Source organism: Gnatocerus cornutus, chromosome 6, assembly GCF_029298725.1.
Source record: "Gnatocerus cornutus isolate USDA-ARS CGAHR chromosome 6, icGnaCorn1.1, whole genome shotgun sequence".
Classification (NCBI taxonomy): Eukaryota; Metazoa; Arthropoda; class Insecta; order Coleoptera; family Tenebrionidae; genus Gnatocerus; species Gnatocerus cornutus.
The window spans coordinates 10,170,112-10,187,737 of NC_142238.1; the positions used below are offsets into that span (position 1 = coordinate 10,170,112).

The 17,626-nt window shown below is 37.5% G+C and overlaps 1 protein-coding gene across 3 annotated transcripts in view; it reads left to right on the forward strand.

The window, feature by feature from the left end:
* The window catches only part of LOC148172751 (uncharacterized), a 114,935-nt gene extending 97,318 nt beyond the window's left edge, over window positions 1-17,617 (forward strand). The window contains exons 5-14 of one of the 3 annotated variants that reach the window (XM_088038823.1): window positions 3,035-3,177; window positions 10,574-10,735; window positions 11,402-11,458; window positions 12,707-12,776; window positions 12,832-13,171; window positions 14,801-15,267; window positions 15,316-15,467; window positions 16,064-16,421; window positions 16,472-16,860; window positions 16,994-17,112. In XM_088038823.1, the coding sequence (XP_087894949.1) occupies window positions 3,035-3,177; window positions 10,574-10,735; window positions 11,402-11,458; window positions 12,707-12,776; window positions 12,832-13,171; window positions 14,801-15,267; window positions 15,316-15,467; window positions 16,064-16,421; window positions 16,472-16,860; window positions 16,994-17,011 (2,156 nt within the window). In that variant the 3' untranslated portion in view covers window positions 17,012-17,112. Of the gene's footprint in view, window positions 1-3,034; window positions 3,178-10,573; window positions 10,736-11,401; window positions 11,459-12,706; window positions 12,777-12,831; window positions 13,172-14,800; window positions 15,268-15,315; window positions 15,468-16,063; window positions 16,422-16,471 lie in introns of all 3 variants that reach the window. The other 2 variants (XM_088038824.1, XM_088038822.1) reach the window with 2 other exon arrangements.
* The last annotated feature ends 9 nt before the right edge of the window (window positions 17,618-17,626 follow it).

Genomic DNA, 17,626 nt, shown 5'->3' on the forward strand with positions numbered 1-17,626 from the left:
CTCGACTGTAATTCAACACGACACATTGGCTGGTAAATCTGCAATTAAAGGGGAAGGGGTGATTGGATACTCTAACAGCTTCGGACGTGTAATGGACGAGGCAGGTATGCTGCAGGATGGACACGTCGATGTTCCTGCGAACAGGATGTCGGCTTTCTCTTTCCTGCAGGACATTACTGCAGAGGCACGTACATAACCCGACACTGAAAAACCTATTTGTTTGGAGCTACACACTGTTTGGAAATTGCTTTCGAAACGTCGATGATGCAAAATAAAAGTCTGGAGCATTGTGACGAGAAAGACGTGAGGGTTGCGACTATTATCTGATAACGTATTCAAGATAAGAAACGTGTTCATCAATCATTTTGTATTGCATAAATGACTAATTATTTTGTCGTTAGGATCCGCGGATCCAGAATAATTCGCGTTATTATTTTTAATTGAAGGAAATACATAATTACGCGGAGGTCATATTCAGAATTAAGTATTTCAAAAACGAATTCTGTGATATTGTTAGTCGTCTAATTTTCAAGCTAATGTAACGTAAAGTGAAACGAACTTTTTCCAGTTAATGAGCGAAATAGTCACGATCTAAACACCGTAATAATCATCTCCGAACGCGCTGTTTAATTTTGCTTGATGCGTTTATATTCATGAATAATCATAGCAGATTAACACAAATTCATTTAAGCCAGATCGCTGTTGATAACATGTTTAATTCAAATGGACAACTTTGATGGAGTAAATTATATGTAGCTGGATCGTAGTATTTACTCGAGCGGACGTGTGTGGCGTTGATTGCTTAGTCCACCTGTGATTGGTTTAATTATCCACGTTTATATTGTATATATAGCATACCTACGCAAATAGAATATCAATGTCTAGTGTTATCTTAACGGAAGATCCCTTAATTCCTTGTTTAGACGGAAAATTGCCACGACTAGATTGAGTTCGGAGATAGAGTTCGACGGTTCTGATGTGTCGTGTGATAGGGAATGCAAAAAAGGCCTGGAAATTGCCAGCATTCATCAGCGACGTGGTTATTAATGTGCAACTTTCAAATTGCAAAATCCATCGCTATAAAGAGCAGCAAACATTGATTATATCAACATGATTCATTTTCAACGTTTTCTAAAATATTTATACTCCGGAGGTCCGGCACTGGTGTTCTTCCTTTGAATTAAGTTTGCTTAAGTGAAAACAACGTGTTCGCAAACATGAATCGATACTTCATAAATAAATCTGAGCGGATAATAAGTTTGATTACAGTGCTTGTTCTGTATCATTTATTTAATTGAAGTTATGTTCGCTATCCTGAAGGAAGTGGCAATTTTCAAATGCATCTCAATTTTCTTTTTTACGAGCGACCCGGTCGCCGAAACTTCTTGCATCTGCTATAAACATATTTACCCGATAAAGTTCTTCGTTTAAACCGACAGCAACAGCATGTAAGTAAACTGTTTTATCTGACGATATTTCGTCGTTCACTTCATCCCGTAAAGATGTAAAGAGAAGAGTATAAATCATGTGATCGCGTGTACGTGTCAAAAAGTTAACTTCGTTCATAAACTGATAAAACGACAGCCTATTTTGCACATGGTCTATGTTTCAATTTGGGGCGGGAAATAACGACGTGTCCTCCGATGACGTTTCGACAAATCGGATTTGAGGGTAGCCGTCGTCAAGACAGGACTCTGATTTACCGACTGCCGGAACCCGTATCGGGTTCCTGATAACAAGGATTGGGAACGACAACCTATTGACACATACAGGTGGATATAAATTCACCCTTAGAACGCGGTGTAGCCATTTTTTTTGCAAGAGTCGCTACGCTTATTAATAATTACGAGTTTTGTGTACTCATAATTTCGTTGTCTCACAGACAAAAACTGTTCTTTATAATTTACTCGCGTGTTGCTGGATTTAATTTCATCAATTTATGTGAGCCGAGATAGACATGTCATCCCATGCTATTGTCTCTCTGCTTGTATTAAGTTTGTTCTTTGTTTGGGTAGGCAAAGAAGCGAATTCTAGTAATTAATGGCAGCTACCATGAATTTCAAGTGGTGCGTGGGCCAATAGGACCTCCACGGTTGAGAAAGAACTCGGTAAACAGATTTATTTAAACAGAGCAGTACCGGAATACAGAAAATTCTTGATTGAGTTTTTGTTCCTTTCAACGAGCATTTCTTAGAAGAATATTTTTCTTACTTATCTATTCGTCTGGTCAGTGTCGGTGTGTAAGCCGCTGCTTTGCGATACAGTATCTTGTAAATATTTCATTATTTTGTGTAAAATTCCTTCTCTGACGTATAAGCAAGCCATAACTCGTAACCTGTACGTCATCCATGCATAATTCATCCGTAATACCCCTAGCTGCAGACGCCTATTCCGTGGCGGCGAACACCGCCCCCGGTCCTAAAATTTGCTGAATCTATTAAGCCTCAACCGGAAAAGGAAAGGTATATCGAAAGTGAGATTGCACATGGTGAAATTGAAAGGAACATAGACACTCAGAAAGAGATACGCATGCAAATTTTAAGCTTCAACCGGATTAGGTAGCGCGATATTAATAGGCACGCAACGAAATTTATCGAAAATATTATCTAAAAAACGTGGAGAATAGACTAGCAGCATACGTTATCGAAGTTTTTTCTTAGAGCCCGTTCATAACTAATTCATATTCAGATAAAAAAGAGTTGACTACGTGAATACGTGCTCCCTCAATATTAAATTTAAAATATAAATTGGGGTAAAATGCATGTTTTATTCAAGACGATCCGAATTGTTTTTCGGAGATAGATTGGATTTTTTTATCGAGTTTAATTCAGGGCATTTTTCAATAACACATCTATGCTCCGAACTCCCAAAACAAAATTATCATTTATTAAAAAAGTTTGAAAATTAAAAGTTTGCCCACCAAAGCTCGCCTCCACTTTTTTTAATTACCGATAAAGAATTTCACCAAACTTATAAATTAACTTAAACGTTCCTGATCTTGTTCCTCCTGTTAACCACTTTAATTTAATTCCAGATCAAAATTATACCAACACAAGTAAAAAGAAAACAACTTTTTCGAGGTTTCTACGTGGTCTTAAAACGTCTCATCGTAAAGAAAAACACGGAGCGAGTTCTCCGAGGCATGGAAGGGCAGCAACTCGGGGAGTACCTCAGAGGGTAAGTGGCAAAAAATTATTATGCCGGTACATCACGTTTGTTGATCCATGATTAATTTTTTTTGAATTCATGTGATTCTAAAATTATTTCTCGCTTGTTAATTTGTCCGCAAAATTGCAACAATATTGATGTTTATATAGTTTGGTTTATTTGGATTTGTTGGTGTTCGGTGTTCATTTAAATTTACATTCATAGTGGGGCATAAAATAACTAGTGTTGGAACAAATGATGCACAAACTGGGAGTGCCCGACTGTAGATTGATTTTATGCAAGAGTGGAGTTTGATGCTTGGATGAGGAGCAAATACACTTTTTTGACTATAATGACAGTGAAATTTTTCTATAAGGAATTTTTTTGTGGGCACAATTTATGGCGCTGTCTTTAATTTAAACTTTCTTAAAAGGAACTTTTCTTGTCCATTTAAATGCAATGTGCATTGACCTGGATCCATTGTATGTAAATTCAGCTGAAAGCTTGATTCCCCAGAAAATGCAAACTGTCTGTGGTCGCACTTACATGAAAGTTTTATTTACACGTGGTGTTGCGTGCGACACGAACAGAATCGTGTTCCAGTAAAGAAATGCAATAAGGAACCCTTGTAAATACCGAAATATAACAATTTAAATACGCTATAAAACAGTATTTTATTGGAAGCGTCTTATTTTCTTTCACTTTATCTTAGCCATTGTCAATTGTCGTCTCCATCAAATCGCCCCTTGGCACGGAGTCGAAATGAACTTTAAAATTGCATTTAAAAATGAATTACAGCCGGAGTCTTCTCTGTAATTAAGATTATGCCATGTAAATTGCATGCAATTAATCTGCGTATTTCAGAGCCGGTGGATTTTTTTCGAGTTTTTAATCTTCGTATGATAAGAGATGTCTGGAGGGTCTGGAAGCGGAAGGAACCAGGAGGAATAACAATCACTCTAAGAAATTGTCTATGAAGGGGACGAAATGCTTCGTCTGGCTAGTTATTTGAGCGAGAAGGGGCAAATAGGACATTTACATATTTTATTGCTCTGTACTTGTGTATACTTGGCATTTCTTGACGCCCTTTGTGAGTTTGGTATTCTGCAAACGTCGCGGAAGTAATGCAATTTTATTTACCGTACTGCTGCAACACTGCGTAAAGAAACCGACGTTTCCACAACGAATTTACCTCGCATTCAGTGCCAATTCACGAAACACTTCTTGACAGACATTTCCATCTTTGTTAAAATTGGTGTTGTCTAACACCTGATGAATATTATAATTGCGTATTATGCAAATTTCTTCATAATTCCTCCAGGAATCACAGTCAAACTATAACATCTTGAAGTCAAATGGAATAATATTTAAAATATAACCCTGTTGCGCGAAGTTTGATAGACTTTAAAGCAAAGAGTATCTGTGTACAACTCGCAACGAAATATCCAACTTTATGTAAATCGGCAAGTCACTAACTCCATTATCCACGTTAATATTCACAATCCATATTGCAGGAAACTTATTCATGAATACGTAATATTTCTTAGTTCTGTGCAGACACCCACAAGATGTTTTAAATAAAATAATTTCTCAGATTCACCGTACTAAATTCACTTACTCATTTGCATGTCGCTCGGGTTTTTCTCAAACTCGATTATAATAAACTAGGCTAAGCAACTCAACATACGCATAATTTCCAGGCCCGGCTCCGGCCCGATTTAGCGCGGATTTGTTTATTTTCAGTTAGAGAATTCTTAATAAAGTTCGCGATCCTCCCGTCAAATAAAGCTCTCGATGGAATTCCCAACGCTGCTCCTTTCTCATAAACTCTTTTACGTGGCCGCGTATATTTTTTACGTGCGCCAGATATAAAAACGTAATAACGTTCTCATATAACATAATAAATAAACGTTTCTTTTGTTGGCGTTAAGGGCATTTCTCACGTAGCGCATCGCATAAATGAAGTTTTCACGGTGAGGGAGAATGCCTCCCTTGTTAGTTGGTCTCAACACACTGGAGATTGAGGATGACCGATGTTTTGAGGACGAACACACACGGAAATTAGTCTTTGGAACTCAAAGGAAACACTTTGGGGAATATAGAAAGAACAATATTTTCTCTTGTAATACCGGGATATTAAAGTCGTCTTTTTCTGCTCCTTTTTACTTCGACATTTCTAATTGCCATCAAAATTTCATCATCGACACTGATTTGGCAAATCTCATGAAAATTCAACAGCGGCCGCCGATCCCTCAACTTTCCGTGGGAAAAGATGAAAGTGCAAGTCAAATTGAATAAACGAAATTTTAATTCCGAATGTTTTCCGAATGCAGATGAGGAGTGAGTGACGGAGTAAATATTTATAGGTGTTATAAAGTACGAAAAGTCGTTTAAAGGAAGCAGGAAATTGTAGTAGTACATTAGCGTTTATTCCTCCAACTTTCCAGACTAAGTAATAGGGGGTTAAGGTGGCAAGAGTTTGGATAAATTATTCGGAATGCGCGTTAAGTGTAAATGTAGGCAATTTGCATAAGGTAACAACGCACTATACCAACACCGGAAACCAACTTTCGAACGAAGTGGTTGCAACGATAAAAGTCGACGTAACATAAATCTGTTAATAAACAAAACTCATCGCAAAAAAATCCAAATTACCCCCAGCAATGTCAGTGTTCGTTACGTCTTCCAACACTTCCTGTGGTAATGAAGAGCGACAAAGAAACTCATTAAAAACAACAACCGTAAGAAAAAATCACGACTGACTGGTATTTTATTAATCTCGAAAATCTCAATTCGGAAATTTCCATTAAATGTAGAAGCACGAGATGTCAAACTAATTAAAAACTTTGTAACTGCAGCTGCGACTAAGCTTTTATCTTTTAGCATTGTAACCGCACAATGCCGATGAGCCATAAACAAAATAACAGCGAAAGAAAGACAATCTCTTGATTAGTTTTCATAACACTTTCAGCTCGAATTAGTTTCTCTGAAGGCATTACCGCTATTAATTTTCCCGACTTTGTTAAGTCGAAAAATCCTTTAAAGTTTCCAGAAAACTTATAACTCGATCGAACCAGCGCTCAGAAAACCTCGAACGTTTTAAAAGGAGCTAATTTGATGCAACAACTTTCAACGTTTAAAACAACTAATAAACACGCTCAATTACGATTAAAATTTGAGTAGAAGTATGTACTGCTGAGGGCAGAATCCGCTCAAAGCTCATCTTTTCATTATCTACGCCCTGGTAGAGAGTAACGCAATTATCCGTAAGCTGGAGGTAGGGCTAACGACAACGAAGGGAGGATGACGTCCAGAGAAATGCGCTGTACGACACCCTACTATTGTGTTTTCACCACCACTGATAATATTTTCAGCTATTCGCCTCACGTGACGACAATTTCGGGACATTCTCTTCTATATGGATCAGATTAAAAACGGACGACTTGCTTCATCAAGACAAGAATGAGGACGGATGGATAATTCAATAAGACCGTAATCAGAGGGCGATAATAAATGATTATTATTTAATATTGCGTGCTCAGGCTGAAAGCGAAACTGTCACAAGTGCCTCTGAAGAATATCTGATTATTTTGGTATTGTCATTACATTACTATACTTCATTTATCCTGCAGAGAATTTACTGATTTATTTAGAAAGGAGCAATTTTAAAAATCGGCAGGTTTTGGAAAGGATAAGTTAGAAACCTGTAGTGAATACATGTCAGTGTACACAATTTAATCTACAGTTCTTGTTTGACATTGTGTAATTTAGTCTGCCTAACGACCAATCACAGAGCCGCATTTTAAATTTGGCGCCTACAAAAATCCTCTGCAGGAAAAATAAGGTTTGGCTTTGTATTTTATTTACAATTTCCTACATTACGTTGTTGATATTTTGAATATTTAATGACTTCTTGATTAAAAAAACAGCTAATTTAGAAATGTATAAATCACATTTGACCTTTTTGGTTGATGAAACTAAACGAATACAAATTGTAAAATTTTAATTTTGATACGGTCAGAAGAACCGACGATTTTTCTTTGTCACTGCATCGCAGAAGCGTGCGAGATTAAATATCACCACCAGCGGAACTGAAATTGATGACACAGGAAATGAATTGAACACTGAACTGACTGCTATACATTTTTAACGAAGTTGAACGACGAGACAAACTGTTATTTTTCCATGATTGCAGCGAAACTTTTCAGGTACAAAATGCACTCTGAACTTTGTGAATCGTTTAATAAATATGAACTAAGTCCTTGGATAAGAAAAGCATTATTTTCGCATTCACTAGATCGTTGAAAAGTTCAGGTGGAAATATTTAGTTTGGAGAATGTCTAGATACAATTTCTCATTTCTCAACAGTGGTGGAAGTTGTTCTAAAATGGTAATAAATCAATCACCTGTCATAGCCCATCTACACGAGAAATGGACTAGTTTTCAACACGAAGCGAAAATTAAAATCAAGTCGGGAACTAATTGCCCCTTTTTTGCAAGGATGAATAATGACAAATCTTGGTTTTTATGGAAATGAAAAGTAAACTTTAATGGATTTCTAAATAAAGAATTGCAAATACATTTCTTCGGGGATGCCATTTTACAATCTAGGATCTAAAAATCCATTATACTCCGAAACCTTGCTAAGAAATTATGTAGATTTCCCCAGAAATCCATGCAAAGATAAGGAGGCTCGCTGAGTAAAAAGTTAATATTCCATCTAAAGTTTACTTTTAATTTAACCGAGGTCCTTTTGAATATGGAATTAATATTCGCCTCCAAAAACCGGATTAAGATCGAATTTACGATGCCAATCGACAATGTTGGTAAGTGAAAATTATTATTAATTAGATTCATCCAACAAAAAATGCAAAACATTTTGTAATTAAACGGAAAATCTTAAAATGAGTCGAGCGATCTTCAGTTTTGTAACGTCTGCAATATGGAGCAAATTTTATTGTTTTACTATTATTTTTAACCTTAGGATGTTGAGACGGAAGTCTGATTGCGGCATTTATCACAAGCCTTAGTCCGGATCTGTGTAGGGCGGATAACGTCAAAATGAGAAATTACCCACAATTGATTTTCTTTTATAAAAGATAATGGAAAGAGTACGTGTCAGCAATAAAATAAAAATAACATTTCTTGGTTTCGTGCAATAACATTGTTATAAGTTTATAGAATTTCATTTCGTACAAGCCAGGAATTCTAATCAGTAAACTAATTAACACCACCACAGATTAGCGGACAGTTATATAATATCCGAAAAATTAAGGAAACAATTATTAATTTTGACTTTCTACAGAGTTCTAATTAAATTTACACAAAAGCAAGTTGTTCGCGTTGAAATTTCTAATTAATAACATTCTGTTTGCGCATGAAAGAAGACAAATACACAGAGCATAACTCATAATTGGAATAAATTATGGACGCGAGGTGTACTGTCGCTGATTTATTTAGTCTGCGGTAAATGCAATTCAATGAAAATTATCACGTTTTAATAACGCGATGTATCCATGCGAATACTGTTTTGAAGTAGATCCGGCATTCTTAAAAATGTTGAAGATTATGAAAAGTTTCCATTAGAAAAATTACGGCAGCGTTTGCTTTAATCACGTCCCGAAAAATGTCGAAAAACTCGTCGTTTTGTCGCACAGGAGACCGAGTCAAACGAGCGCACTTGCATGCACTTATTAAAACTCGTAGTCCATAGAAAAAAATTCACAAAAGTATCTCCGCTTTAATCTTCGAATACTTCGTCGAGCAAGTGTTTTTCTGTAAGCTTTGTGTGCATTAGTCTCCTGCTTCAATTAGAGTGTTCTAAAGGCGCGCCGAGGTCGAAGTCCTTTCGAGATTTCGGAAATTCGCGGAATAAAACTGAAAGATGTCACCGTAGTAAATGAAAAGTCTGGCGAATTTTAAAATATCGAAATTATGAACTCAAATTAACCCTCAAGTTCCTCGACGGAGAACCGCTGATCTACAAAACAATGCAAGAGGGTTGTCAATGTCACGGTCTCCTATTGTTTCGCCAAGTCTCGAGTACTGCACTTATTAGCCTCTTCCTCTCCATACACTCTCTCTTTCGGCGAACTTACAGGGCTGACGCTTGTTATACACGATATGTTAACAAGGATGTCGATGAATAGGCCCAGACTCGAGGGAACTTCTAAAACGGCGCTTTAAAAGAATTGGATTTCTCCTGCTGCATCCAAATTAGCAGGAAATATCACACTCGTTCTTTTATAATATTTATGTGTATTATCCGGCGGACCCCTCATTTTAAGGGGATTCGAATTTCACAAAACATACAAAACGAAAGTGAGGGCACATGCAGACTAATTTTAATCTTACGTATTGCCCCATCTTTCATGATTCTTGCAAGTGTGGTCAACGGAGGGATCAAAATCGCGCCTGTTTTTGCTCGTTAGTTCTACAGACTATTAATAATGCAGTTTAGAAAAGTTTAAGGACATTTTTCATTTAAACGTTAATGCAGATTATTATAAAGCCACTACTAATTGCGCTCGATATTTCGTACACTATGTCGGTACTTGTTTAATATATGAAAATGTTAATAATGTGTGGTTCAACAGTAAAAAAGACATTCAACCACTTTAATTTACTGTTGCGAATATCTGACAATACTTCTCGGGCAAAAGACGCCAATTAACTAAAGAGTTGGTAGTTATGTAAATTCTGAAAACAAAGTACAAAAAACACATCCAAACGTAAATAAAGAAGACACTTTTAGTTAAAGAATGCTGAAGCTGCTGCCCGAACGAAGGTTTTTTTACTCAGTTTTCCAATATTTACCTATTTATGTTTACTCTCAACAGCCTGTATAATAACTTGCAGTCATACACGTAAAGTCGTAGAATTATGGTAATGATTGTTTCATTCTTAAAATGGAGTCTGTATTCAAGCGCTTGAACTGTTAAAGAGGCGAGGTCGTGAAGTTTGACCTATAAACTCACGGATATATGAAGCCAACAACTTCTTAGACATATCCTTAGTCCCACAAGCTTTCATTTCCGCATTTCAGCTTCTGATGAAGAGCTTATACATACATATTTTTATCACAGAATATAATACGACTTCAGTTATTACCATTAAATAAGACTGCCTTTTCCGTGAAACACTGAAAGTTTCCTCTCGAGTTAGAACATTGTAGAAGTGATAAAAGGTTAATAAAAATTTATTAAGCCTGTTAAACTCAAAACAAATTTTATTCACTACTCCTCAAACGGCACATTTCTTTCGTTTATCGTTTTCCACTAAGAATCTATGAGGTATAAACTCCAAGCCAACACGAAGAAAGCCAAATGACTCGCGAAGAATGCTTCATCCAATCTTGTATTTTTATCACATCATAAAATAATCGTGAATTTTCTTCAACGTGCTCATAAACGTCGTGTTTTTCTAGGTCGACACCCCCGACAGCGTCCTGCAGAGCGGTCTGGGTCTAACGGACTTGGGGCAGCACGCCGTCCTCCGCTCTATGGTGGATCCTCGAGACTACGACCGACTGCGACACCTGCAAATGAACGGAGGGGGGCCTAACAGTTTCGAAGAGACAATCTATAAGGTACAACTTCCAATATTTTTTAATTACTTTCCGAGGCGACCTTCACCTCGCCCGCCGCACTTATTTACACTTCTTCTTTCCGATGGTCACTTAAAATTCCCTGGACGGTCGTATTCTATCACTGCTCGCCATAAACTTTATCTATTCTGTGCGCAAGCACGCGATGTTTGGTTTTCCAGCTTGCTTCTTCCCATGTGTAAACCTCTAGGGATAACATTGGCCCTTATATCAAAATGTCACTGCAATCCGAGGTCCAGTTTTTACGGCTGGAAACTTTCCGATGGTCAGGATGTGATGGGATTTTCACGTTTTATTGCTGTCTTTACGACTTCGGCACCGATGCATCAACAACATTTTGCATTGTCTCGTCGACGTGCGGCAGGTGCCTTATTTTAATGGACATTTTAATTTGTTTCGCTGCGACTGTCTTAATGACAGCCTGTGCTAATTGCAACAATATTTCAAGGCGGATTTGTACAATTTTTCTCGCGTCTAGGATTTAAACTGACTTTTTCGGCATCGTTGAAAATGATGTAAAATCGTAAGTTATTCCATCAAATTCCATTTCTAGTGGTGTATAAAATCGTATTAAGTCCAGTTCGGTGAGATGGATTTCTGAACTCGTGTGTTTGATTTGATTTTTAGTACATTTTCTGTTTGTTTCAGTTAAAAGTACAAGAAGCTTTACGGAAACGCGAGAAATTCACGAAAGAACACGAAGAGGTAAGTGGATAATTTAACTGAACCAGAAGCAATTATTCCACCGCTTTCCTGTAAATATATGGAGATCCTCTTTTTATTTGGCCAAGGCTCATAGGATCTATTGTAAACCGTGCTAAATTCACAAGTCGCCCATACATCTCAATGTAAAATGTGAATATACAGGCCCGGAATTGAACCAGCATGGCAGACAAATTGAAATATTCCCCCGTGACAGATACGTATTTCCATGCAATCAGACGTTTCGGATGGGGAACTGACTGTAAGGCGTTTTATTCTTGTCAAATACGACATATGGCCATTCACATGTGGATTTGGATACTCGGCAGTAATTTGAAGAGATGTATCGGTTTATGGGTCGTGCTTTTATAGCCTTGTTTGCCTATGTAAAAAATGCCGATGTGGCTGATGGCCTTTTCCACTTTGTCCAATTCGATATAAAAATCGGGGGATTTTGACCACATGAGCTTAACATAATTGCAACAACAAAGAAATTAACTGGCGATATTTCTTAAACATTCCATGTGTGCTGCATTTCATGAAAAATCTCCATATTTTACGGACAATAAAGTCCCTGCTATTTTACGTTTCATCTCAAGTTTGATGCAAGGTAGCATTGCTTACTTTATAGTAAATTGGTTACATTAAATTTCAATGCTATAAAGTGTACGTACGTATTTGCCAAGGTTTTGTTTGGCATCAACAAACGAAATTTTGTTCGCTTCAAGCAATTTATGTGAATATGAATCTCGACTTCGTGGAACAAGAGGCAAATATTTAATTTGTTGGATAGAATGTGCTTCAAAGCACATGGCAGTGATACTAACAAAAAAATGTCATGTATTCAATAGAAGTATGCTCGGAGATGAGCTCACTTTTTACTTTTTTAAATAAAAATAACATTAAAAGTATTTAACTTATAATCACACTTGAACGAGACAATTGTGAACTTCTCTGACTCGAAAGTATATCGAGAATGTAGGAAACTTTTTTACAGTCACGGAATGTCTACTTTAAAAAAAGAAGCTCACGTTTTTGAATGTTGCCAGCAATTTCATTACAATTAGTTTCTTAAAGATGGTAAAAACTGCACTAAATGGGTCGGTAACTTCACTTAACGTCTCCATAGTAGCCCATTAAAGCCCATAAAGCACGTCCCGCCATCGTTTATTTGTTGTCTGAAATAACGCAATTTTCCGAAATAGTTTTTTTTGTCGTGCAGATTTCTAAAGCGACGTTGTTTTATTGCAGATCCTGAGAGACATTAAGCAGGGTTTATTACAGTTGGGCAAGGAAGGAATCCGGGGGCCTTTATCAGGAGGTAATGTGGCAAAAGGGCGATAAAAAATCGCATCCCAGACACAATTATGTTCCAGATGACACTTATATGTACGACGAAGACGCGCGGATGTTGGCGCCCGGTGCCCACGGCCACGACCGGGGTCATTGGTATGATGAACCGCCCTACGAAAGTGACCCCGAGGACTTCCTAATGGGCAGCAGTCCTGGCCCGACGGCTACCATCCAGAACGGCCGAGTTTGCTTTACTTTAAACCTGAGGCAAGAGTCCCGCGGGGAAGGTGTAATCTCGCTGAGAAGTGCCGGGGATATCTCCCTTCCTAGAGACACCCCCACTGCCACAACTCCCAGGGGAACTCCTAGACGTGGACTTATTCTACCGCAGGCTGGATACCCACCGACTATTATTCCACTAAGGTGAAATTTATTGCCGGCTCGGCGACGGGTTATTAAAAAGTTTATATGGAATTTTTAAAAGAATTAAAATGTAATGACTTATTTAAACCACTCAACGTATTTGCGTGAATAATTACTTTGCGACGACTTTCAAAAGCTGTCTATCTTTAACTTTTGTATTATTCATCTTGAGGAACTTGAAATTGAATTAGGTGTAAGCAGCTCTAATGAGATTTTTTCATGAGCAAAGACCACCCAGACGCTTTCGACACCTTTGCTAGCCTTTATTTAAGAAAGACGACACAAAAGTACCAAACAGTTTTTTTTAATACCAGATCTTGTGTTTTCTCTCTTAAAAGTTCGCGTTTAGTTCTGATCCTTCTCAGTAGTTGTACAATTTAATTAGAAATAGAAATAGGTAATCATGCACAATCGGGACCTGACATGTGCGCATGTGCAAGCGTACTGCGATCCAGCACGAAGACTTAGCTTTGTTGCCAAATTGCTTCAGATCACAGAATAGATGGAACTTCGAAGATGGAAGAGGAGTGCCTATTTTGTTAATATTTTTACTGCGAGAAAGGACTTCAAAATTAATTTATCAAAGTAATAACATTTACAAAATTTTAATTTGTTAAAGTGATTGGTCTTTCATCTAATGTAAATTATTTAGGAGTAGTAAATAACATTCGCTCATTAGGAGGACACAAATTTACGCCTAAACATTTTTTTCTATTGAATTGCACGAAGAACACTGCTTAATTGCAAATGTAATGTGTAATTGTAATATTTAAAAGGATCAAACGAAAGATTTTATCAACGCTCAGAATAATTTCTATCTTTTTTATACAATTTCAACGAAAAAAACAAAGTGCAAAACCTCCATCAAAGAATTTTCGGGATACTGCTGGTAAAATTTGGACTGTTAGATTCGATTTATAAGACAAGGCACTGATTTACATAATAAATTAAATAATTTTAAGTTAATCTCACAACAAATTTGACGATTGCTGACATTAGATTAGCGAAAAACAATCACATGTCATTTTAACATGATGTTAAGTTTTCTAATCGAAATTAAAGATTTAATTTAGCTTCTGCAAACTGGCCCGAGAGGAGATAAATTTCTTCACGCCATTATTTTTTCTTCCTCTAAGCATTATTTTATAAACAACCTTTTTTAGACAACCTTTATACATGCAGCGGCAACTCCAAACTCAAACGATTTGGCAACATTGTAGGTCGTCTTTACCCGAACGGTGTCAAAAATGTCAGCTGTCCTTTCTCAGGTCCCGATTGTGCATGATTACCTAGAAATATTTTTCTTTCATCTTTTGTCTAAGAGTTCAACTTTTAATGTCGTAAGCATGTCATCTCTAATAACACAAAGCTTCTCGCTTGGCAGTCTTGCATTTCCCAGCTACGAGATTTGTAGAAGAAAATGAAGCAATAGATGTCACCAACAGCGCAGCATATCTTCTAATTGAAGAGAAACTTATTTATGCATGATGTGATCGGAAGTTCAAGCAAAATTGAATGTTCCTCGTTATGCTTATATTCCTCGTTATAAACCGTTTTCGCCATAAAGAGATTATATTATAATAAAACCTCGAGTGCATATCTCATCTCACACTCATATTTCCGTTTTAGATCTTCTCGAGACCGCGAGAGCGGCGACTACGCCAGCTCAGACGTTCAAAGCATCAGTTCAAGACTGTCAACTCTGTCGGTGGATACCAGCCGTTCCGAGCAACACGATATCTCCCAATTAGTCTCCCCGCAATACTACACCCACCTCGAAGGCAAAATTCGTCATTTTCGTAAAACCAGCAGTGGTTACCCTCGCAGCGAAGATGGTCTCTCTCCTAGCCAAAGCTCCGACTACGAAGACACCGATGAATTTAGCAATTGCAGTCAACAAGTTGCTACCGTTCACGTGTCTAGTGATGGTCGTTCAGCAGGTGCTTCCGGACTTGTCGGCAAAGTCCGAGGACTTCGAGAAGATGTACAGAGGAAAATCTCTCGATTGAAAGGTGACTCAAGTGAACAAAAACGAGATCAAGGGTTTCCGTGTTCAGCAAGTTCAGTGGAGAGTCTGCCTAGTGGTTCAGGGTCGAGTAAGTGAGAGTGAAAAGGTTGAGATTGAGCTGATTGGTTAGTTTTAGGTACGCAGGCTTTGGTCAGAGCGGGAAGTAATCATAGTTCGATTTCCACCGAAGATGCTGATCCTAGTCCGACGGAGCAGATTGTAGGAAGGGCTAGGGCTTTGGTGGACCACACGCCGAGTCCTTACGATAAAGAAGCTTTAAAATATAAGGTGGGTAGCCGAGGCTACGGAGAAAAGTCGTCTAAGTTGCAAAGGGCTCAACTTTTTGAAGTAAAATAGAATGTGCAGGGTGTTGTTGAAATGACTGCAAGAACTTTTCCTAGTAAACCAGTTTCAGAAGACCATTCGTTTGCGAATTTAAAATAAAATAATAATATTGTGAAAACTCTAGCCCGCCAATGTACTCAATAATACCACACAGCTAAAAAAACTTAAAAATGAAGTGAAAATAGGGAAGTACTCGCCGAGATTTAGCAACAAATGTGTTTGTTCATCCAGTTTGGGATTTTCGGAAAACGTTAAAAACGCGTTGACCGATGTAAGCACTACGGAGGATGTTTAATACTAATCGCATTATGGAATTAACACCGAATTATTCGCCTCACTGATAATGCTTGTTTTTTGTTACTTCGTATTCTTTTAAAAGTTTAAATTCATTTTTTGCAGTCATTTTATAAAATAATACTTACGTAACAACTGTTTCAGTAATTTGAGAAATTAAAGGAAATAAATGCTTTTTTTGTTTCAACTTAGACGACTTATCTGTTGGCCGATCTTGGCTGAAAATTTATGACGATTATTTTCAGAAGGGTGATATAATAGATATAATTTCGATGAATGCGAGTGGCCAATGGCGCGGTATTTGCCACGGAAAAAAAGGAACATTTAAATTTATAAATGTAGAATTATTATCTGAAAGAACTGTGAAAGCCCGCCGAGAACTGAAGTGGCACCGCAACATCAAAGGCAAACCAATTTCCGTAGAAGATTTGCTTCAGAAGATTAACCTCCAGGAATACATCTCGGTTTTTATATTAAACGGCTACGAAGACTTGGAACTATTCAAGGAAATCGAACCGTCCGACCTGGACTATTTAGGAATAGTGAATTCAGATCACCGAGCAAAGATTCTCACCGCTGTGCAACTTCTTCACGATTTGGACTGTAAGATAAACGGAAGTGTTGGAGTTTAGTGCTTAAGTGTTTGTTTGCAGCTGGTAGTGAAGGAGACATAGCTGGATCGAGTAGTGAAGGTGATGACCACAATCGAATTTTGGCGATGGAAGCTGGAGGTTCTTGTTCTCCATTCGGTCGTCGGCAATTCCCCCGCGATTCGGGTTGTTATGATGCGGCATTGAAGACTTGTCGCCAAACGCACCACACCTCTCCCCAAGGCGAATCAGACGCAAGTGATAACGCTGGATTTTGTGATAATACGAATAACTTAGATGCTGTAGTGGAACAATGCAATAATGAGATCTTAGCGCGAATGCGCCAAGCTCAAAAGAACTCTCTGAATCTTAAAGAAGAATTATGTTACCAACCCAATATCCCGAACTCGTCGAGTTCGGAGAGGTTGCAAAAGAAGCCGAAAGACTCATATGTAAGTGTCCACGGCCAAACTACTTTAATAGATCCCTGTCGTAGAAACCTCCTTAACCGTGCTAGTGGACGGAAAAATAACGAAGACGTGTGTGAAGCGGACCATAAGTTGACTTCAGTCAAATATGTTGTAGGTGGAGGCTCCGAATTAGGCCTCAATGAAAGTAGTTCTGTTGGGAGAAGTTGCTTAAGTGAGAAATCTAGTGATTCTGGCATTAGCAGTAGTTCCTTGTCTTCTGCGAATCTTAAAGAATCTCGCCAACCCGTCCTTTCCCAAACAGAAAACCCTGCTCACGGCATCTTCAATTTATCTAACTGTGCCAATCGTACGTCCACAACTGCCAATAATAAAGAGAAATCTTCAAAATAAGATATATGTTTATAGACTCTTTTATAGTTATTTATCATTTAGGCATTTTTATCGCAAATGTTTTAAGATGGACTGTTTATAAAAAGCAATTTTTTAAAAATATCAATGTTGAATAAACTAATCGTGATAGCAACTGAGATTTCTAAATTAAATCTGTCTGTTGTAGGACTGTACATAGTTTAACGAATCGACTGTACATTTTGTACATAGTATTAATTTATTTATTAAAGCAACTAGTCTTTTTGTTTTTTGTACATAATGAGCTTTTATAAGTGGTTGCATTTTCTTTTCCATTTTTTTTACTATTGACTGGATTTATGTGTATTTCTCTATACGCATATCACCTATTTGTACATGTTAGAAAGTATTAACGTTATATGTCAGTCAATAAATTTAG